The sequence below is a fragment of the Dipodomys ordii genome, unplaced genomic scaffold (assembly GCF_000151885.1).
Source record: "Dipodomys ordii isolate 6190 unplaced genomic scaffold, Dord_2.0 Scaffold40, whole genome shotgun sequence".
NCBI classification, from domain to species: domain Eukaryota; kingdom Metazoa; phylum Chordata; class Mammalia; order Rodentia; family Heteromyidae; genus Dipodomys; species Dipodomys ordii.
The window spans coordinates 14,715,231-14,722,672 of record NW_012267256.1 but is presented as its reverse complement, the minus strand read 5'-3'; the positions used below and the strand labels follow the sequence as shown (position 1 = coordinate 14,722,672).

The 7,442-nt window shown below is 39.5% G+C and overlaps 1 protein-coding gene across 1 annotated transcript; it reads left to right on the top strand.

Moving 5' to 3' along the window:
• Nucleotides 1-389: 389 nt before the first annotated feature.
• Rln2 (relaxin 2) lies at nt 390-5,637 on the top strand. The gene is made up of 2 exons (XM_013018439.1): nt 390-603; nt 5,288-5,637. Exons 1-2 carry the CDS (start codon nt 390-392, stop codon nt 5,635-5,637), a joined length of 564 nt encoding a protein of 187 aa, XP_012873893.1.
• The last annotated feature ends 1,805 nt before the right edge of the window (nt 5,638-7,442 follow it).

The following is a 7,442-nucleotide window of genomic DNA, read 5'->3' as shown; positions in this document are numbered from 1 at the left end:
TGTTGAGGTAATTTCATATTATCCCCATGACTTGCTGTGTCATAAAGGAAAAGCCCGACACACAGAGAATCAGTATGCAAATGGTTTGAGGGTAAGAGAAGAATAAAACAACTGTAAAAAGGCCAAGGACAAGCGGGGGTAGAAATGAGAGGAAGATGGGTAAGGTGAACAAGGGCTGAGGAAGAAAATATCCCGGGGGTGGGTGGGAAGGGGGTGGAGCTGGAACCCTTGCTGACATCAGCCTTCTGCCCCATGGATCTAAAAGCCAGGTTGGACTGGTAGAAAAAGCAACCCGAAGCCCGGGTCACAAGCAGACCCAGGCTGGGAGGCCAGAGCAGGGCCAGTCCCAGAAGGTTGGAAAACCCAGAGCAGTAGAGACCCATCTCAAGATGTCACGCTTGTTTTTATTCTACCTACTGGGACTGGGGTTGCTGCTGAGCCAACCTTCCAGAGCCTGGATGCGGGACCTGTGGCTGGAGGAAGTTATTAAGGTGTGCGGCCGGGAATTTGCCCGCACAGTGATCGACACTTGTGGGAGGACCTCGCTTCGAAGAATGTCTTTGAGCCAAGAGGAGCCCCATCTGGAGTCAGGGCCCTTTGCAGGTGAGAGCCTCCCTCTATACCTCTGGCCTTCCCGCACTTCCCATTGGTTGGCTTCTGACTCCTGACCAATAGGAAAGCTCTCTCGCCTCAGGGGGCACAGACCAACTCGAGAACTCATTGGCTAGCAGCGTCGAGCCGCAGCTGGCTCTTAGGAAGGTTGAAGCTTTCCTTTCTGACTTGGGTTGGGTCTCACTGTGACTCTTGGCACAGGTCTTAGGCTGCTAGCTCGGCCATCGGGGAAGGGATACAACCCAAATCTACACCCAGACGAAAAGCTGGCCAGGTAGTAGGTATGGTAGTCACTAGGCCCCGGGACCCCACCCCGATGTTGCAGGAAGTGAGGCGGGGACCTGGTGATGGAGCCTTTCTGTGGCCCTCCCAGACCAGGCCCTAAAACGAAAGACAGGATTGTACATTTTGCCACTTTTCTTTGTCAAAAACGAACGAACAAACAAACAAACAAAAAACTGGGCTGTGGCTTATGTCATGGAGGTATTTTTTAAAAATGAAGTATCACCAGGCTTACGCCAGGAATCCTAACTACTGAAGAGGCTGAGGCCTGAGGATCGCAGTTCAAAGCCAGCTGGGGCAGAGAAAGTCCCTGTGAGATTCTTATCTCCAATTAACCACTCAAAAACCGGAAGTGGAGCTGTAGCTCGAAGTGGTAGCTAATAGTAGTAGTAGCCACTAGCTTTGAGCAAAAGAGCCCAAGGACAGAGCCCAGGCCCTGAGTTCAAGCCTCACTACCAATCATTAATTAATACTCTAATATCATGGGAAAAACCTTAACCTCCCATTTCTTAATTGGCTATTGAAGTTCAGCTGAGAGAGGGGCATGGAAGAGAAACGAAAGTGACTGGATAACTAAAGACAAAGGTCAAAGGTTATCAGAGAGAGGAGCATTTGCTCTGAGATCATCCATGGTTGATGACTTTACTGATACAAACTTCTAAGCTGTAAAAGCTGCATGCGCCTACTTTTGAAACACTTCTGAATTGAGTACAGCTTAGACAGATGTGGAATGTTTTATTGGAAAATACTTTCGTTAGTTATTAAGACATTTTAAAGGCTAAACTGCAAGCTAAATAAGTAACATTGGGAAGTTAGAATTACAGGCTAGTCTTATTAATGTGATGTTATGTTAAATTCAGAAAAAGCAAACTCGATTACAAATAATTAAATGCTTTACCTTTCTTATCATATATGTAATTCATGCTAAACCACAACTAAGATTCATAGGCTCTATGAACATGCTGGACACAACTAATCCACATGCAAAATCATTGTGCACAATAAATACATTTCCCATTCTTTTGTGGGATTTAAAGTACAATTGTAAAGTTATTTAATTTTCTACATTGTCAGAGATTTATTTAATCCTAGGTTTTATATAACTCCTGTATAACATTAATAGAATACAGCAATCTAGGAATTTCAGAATTCAAGCTCGGAAACACTAGATTTTTATTGCATTTGCTTTTTTATTTTTACTTTTCTGAATGTTAGTATTAGTGCTCATATTAAATATATATTAATATATATAGCACAGTAAGAAAAATAGCACTTGTAACACAAGAAAATGGAAATATATTAAATAACATGGGAAAATGTTAATACATGGAGATATATATCTGCCTGCATTTTCACTTTACATTTTACCTTGAGCAATTTCTCACAACTTTATTCTCAAAAATGACTATTCAAATGTGTGCATAGAGTGCATGCACTAAATCTGCCGTATATGACCCTGCCACTTAGTGATGTTTAGATCAACAATGGACCGCTTTTCTAATGGTATTTCAGGAGGCTGTATTGGAACTTAAAGCTTCTTATCATGTAGTTATATTAGTGCTGTAGTCAAGTCACAGCCAAGTACAATAACTTTGGTGTTTGCTGTTTGCAGAAATAAACTATGAAATAAACCCACTGTGCCGTCAGTCATATCTAGAAAAGTATAGCACATACTGGAAATGGATGTGAGGCTCAAGTGGCACTAGCTTTGAGTGGAAAAAAGCCAAGCAGGAGAGCAAGGCTCTAGGATCAAGCCCTAGTACCAGCATACACACACGCACACGCACACACACACACACACACACACACACACCACAAAAATATAACACATACAATTTTGTGCCATACATAATACTAGATAATGACTGTTACAAGTTTCTGTATTTACTCTCATTTTATTTTGCTGTTTAATTTATTGGGGTTATTTTTTCTTGCTGTAATGTGGACTTAATTCTGGGCTTTGGGCACTCTATCTACGCAAGCCATGCTGCCAGTTCTTCATTGTTATCTTAGCATGTACTTCTACTTGTTAAAATGTTTTACTGTAAACCAGTATGCTGAGTAATGCTGGCAGTAGCCTCAGACATTCTTGCTTACCACACCTTCCCATACCATCAACAGGCCATTTCAAGTGCTTGACCTGTACCAGGGATTGACCTGCACCACCAAGGTCTCTGAAAATACACACTAGCTTGTCTGCAGCAAAATCAACTAACAATACTTTCCTCGGAACATCTCTCCACCTTTGAACAGCACACAACTGTGTATTTTACACATTCTCTGTTAGGCCAGTCACTGGTTGCTTACGCCTGTAATCCTAGCTACTCAGGAAGCTGAGATCTGAGGATCACAGTTCAAAGCCAGCCCAGGCAGGAAAGTCTGTGAGATTCTTATCTCCAGTAACCACCAGAAAACTGGAAGTGGCACTGTGGGTTAAGTGGTAGAGTGCTTGCCTTGAGCTGAAGAGCTCAGGGACAGCACCCAGACCCAGAGTTCAAGCCCCATGGCTGAACAAACAAAACAAAACAAATCAACAACAACAAAAAAAACATTTTCTTTTTTTAAAACAAAAAACATTTTCTGTTAGGTATTTAGATCATTTCGAATTGTGGCTGGAAATAATTTGCTGTGTACATTCATTATATATGATGGAAGTTCTATTTTCTTAGAAGAGATTTGTTGTGATTTTAAAGTCTTCTAAAATAATTCTCTATATTGCTACCCAGTACAACATTTAACTGGAAATAGCCATTAAAAATACTGCCTTAGGTAGGGATTAATAGAAAGTTATTAGGTAGGGATACACTAGGTAGGAATTACTGAATGTATGATTCATATGAGTTTTTCTACTTCTACTGTTGATGGATTTTATTTGTTTTTAATTATAAAGTTATTAGCTAACAATTTTACCCCATAATGGGTACCCAAATTCCACCCTATCCTTTAAAAAAAATGAGATGTATTTTTGCCTAGAAGAGGTTTCCTTGATGTGAGATTTGACTAAGAAAAAGTACAGCAATTAATAGGTTTGTGTTTCAGACTGGGACACAAGTGGTAGAACACTTACCCAGTATGCTCAAAGCCTTGAGTTCAATTCCCAGAACCAAAAAGGGGAGGTGTATGTTTGCATGAATTCTGATAGACTAGAATATTATCTCTGAGTCTTGGCTTTTTCTTTAAGAATATAGAAAGTTATCAAATTTCCTTAACATGCAATAAGCCCCATTCAATAAAGTCCCAATCAATAATGCAAATAGACATTTGCAATGAATAAAAGGAATTCAACATAGGATATTTTACTGAGGAGGTGGGAAGTCAAAACTTCTGGCATATATGACATTTCATCATTTTGGAATAATGCCACATTAATAAAAGCAGAGCAGTTTTGCTCTCTGTGAAGAACAATGAGAATAGATCCAGTCTTCTGCTATAATTGAAACTTTATCAGGGTTTCTGATTTCTTTGTGTGCTAAAACTCTTAGATTGTGTAATTGTAAAGCATATGGTGTTAGGGAAAGACTCATAAAACTGAAGAATTTTTTGAATGCAAAAAACATTTTTTAAATTTAAATACCTTAACAGGCAGTGCCAGGGACATCGAAAAATTCAATAGATGCTCAACCAATTGAGTGTAAAAGAAGGAAGATGTCAGCAGGTTGGATCAGGTTCTCAACCCAGGTTTTTACTTTACAATTTGACCAACATAGCACTTAGCTTGTCCACTGCAATAGAAGATATACTAACATGTACAAAGATACCACAGAAGGTACTAAGCTCATATGGGAGACTATGATGTTTTATTAGCATTCTTTCCATCTATTTCTCTCTATATGATAATGTTGACAGAGGAAATACTCTGGGGGAGAAAGATCGTGATATAAGGGTTGAAGGAATGTCTGAGACTTAATCCCCTGTCAGTTTGATCTTAACTGTTGAAAGTTCTGCCTTTTAAACTGTATCCTCAAGGCAGTAATTTGCCTCTGTGGAATAGTTGATAACTTTCTATAATATAAAAAAATTCATCTTTAAAAATTGCTATCATAACTTGGAACCTTATTACCAATGAAGACAATTACTCAGGTTAAAAAAAATGAGTGCTTTCAGTGACCAGCAACTTCAGTAAAATGGCAAAGAGTGAACCATTGTTTTGATAAAACAGTGATGAAGACAGATGGCAGAGGTTAGGTGGAAGAAAAGAGAACTTTACTAAGATCCCAGTAGTGGAGTGCTCCAAGTTATAAGTAATCAAACTACTTAGATCTTAAAACAGAGTTGACTCTGTCCAGGAAGATAATGCTTTCTTTTATGTCTTTACAAACACTTGTAGTTCTCCTGATGCTTCTTGACTTGAATGGTTTTTCTTCCTCTCTCCACATTTTTTTTAACTTGACAGAACCTATGCCATCCTACACCAAGAAAGAAACTGATCTCTTAAATCTGATGTTGGAATTCATACCAAATTTGCCACAGGAGCCAAAAGCAACTCTTACGGAGAGTCCACCAGTATTATTAGAACTACAGCAACAATATGTACCCGCATTAAAGGATTCACATCTCAGCTTTGAAGAATTTAAGAGAATTATCCATAACATACAAAGTGAAGCAGAAGAAAAAAGTCTTTCAGAACTAAAATACTTTGGCTTGGATAATCACTCCCGAAAAAAGAGACAATCTGAAATGCTATTGAGTGAGAAATGTTGCCAAGTTGGTTGTAAAAGAAGATTGATTGCTAAGTTTTGCTGAGATAATGCTAATTATACACAGTGGATCTAACATTCATAGATATTTTTATGACATTTTGCTGATACCTCTGTCTTCCTCCCACCCCCACCCCCTGCCTGCCAATTATTAGAATATGAGAAATCAATTTTTTTAATTTGGCTTTTTCCTTTGGCGAAAAAGAAAATTTCTTTGCCTTGACATAGTTTCTGTTATTAATACCCTTATACAAAAAGTCTTTTGTTAACAGTCTCACTATACGATTGCTTGTTAATGCTGCTTGTCTAAAATTAACATTAAAATTTTTATCACTTTAACAATATGTTAGAGCTCACCTTACTATAATGTCAAACACCAAAACATAAAATGGGTCAAAATTCCTCCTATCAAATTAACCCTTAGGTCATATATGAAGAAAGCCACAAACTTGGATTTTGCTGAAAGATCTTAAATGATTTTATGTTGTTATTACCAGATCCAGATCATTGGGTTAGGGGCCAGAAGGTTCTTGGACTTTTCAGAGAAAAAAATAAAAAATTCAAGCATGGAGACAGAGGAGACTTAAGCAGGACAAGGCTTATCATTGAAAAGAAAAATGAAGCAAGAGTACATTCTCAAGCAAGAGGGCTTCCCCAAGACCTTGATCTTGTATTGTGGTCTTAGGACATGAATGTGTTCATTCCTAAACAACTGTTTTGTGTGTCATTAATTCCTGAAGGCTGAATCGTGCATCTTTTAATACCTCCCACACAGTGAGCAAGCGGATATGTGGCCATGGGTGGTTAAATGGATTTGGGACATGGGTTTTCTGTGACCTTTAGGAACTGTGGGTCAATATGATCTTGCTGTAAGTCGTTAGTTAATGAGTCATCCTGCTGTAAGTCATGAATTCTGTTTATGTCAGTGGGATAAGATGTGATTGGGGGGAGAAGATTGAGCTCAGAGTCTCATACTCACTAAGTGATTGCTATGCTATCTGAGCTACATCTCCTGTCCTTTTGCGTTTTGTTTTTGAGCTAAGGGCTCATTAATTCAAGTCTGGCCTTGAACTTGAGACAATTTTTTTTTGGTTACCATCCAGGCTACCGTTACCAGTTTTCCTAACTCTCTGCATAATGTATTTTCATCTCCAGGAGTATGGGCACATATTCTTAGAAGAGAGGAGGGCTGTGATTCACTTCTTCAGAAACAACTTTTTTATTGAATAGGTGCTGCTTACAGGTGATGGCCAAGACTAAGATGAACAGTAGAATCAGGTGGTAGCCTTACCTAGGGGGGCTGGTTGCTAACGAAGTTTATCTTGTGACAGAGGCTGAAAGTTTACCTTGTGATACTGGCAGTATTATATAGAAGCAAACTGACATTTTTAGACATGAGTTTTACTGACAGTCACTTAACCAAACAGTGAAGGTGCCTTCCCCTGGCTTCTAAGACTTCCCTAGCCATAGGTTGCTGTCCTGGTTGAACAGCAGCAAAATGGAGCCTGTCCAGTGGGCAGGTCTACAATGCAGCTGGTCTACAATGCACCCGCACAAATTGTGCTATCATTCAAAACATGCTGCTGGGTAGCGCATGAAGTCCATATCTGAACAGGTCTGTAAACAACACTTCCCCTTTCCCCTCTTTGTTCCTGTGATTTCCACTGTCCTAGCTCCTTCCTTAGTTACAGTTGCCTGTTGTCCTCTAGGTTTGTGGGCATTTTCATGAATTAATGTGCATTTTGCTTTGGCATTCACTAGAGCCCATGTGGTCTGACCATAAGTAGGAGACTGAGATATTCACTTGGCCATTCTGTCAGAGGAGAGGCAATTCTAGCCTTCTGAGGTCTT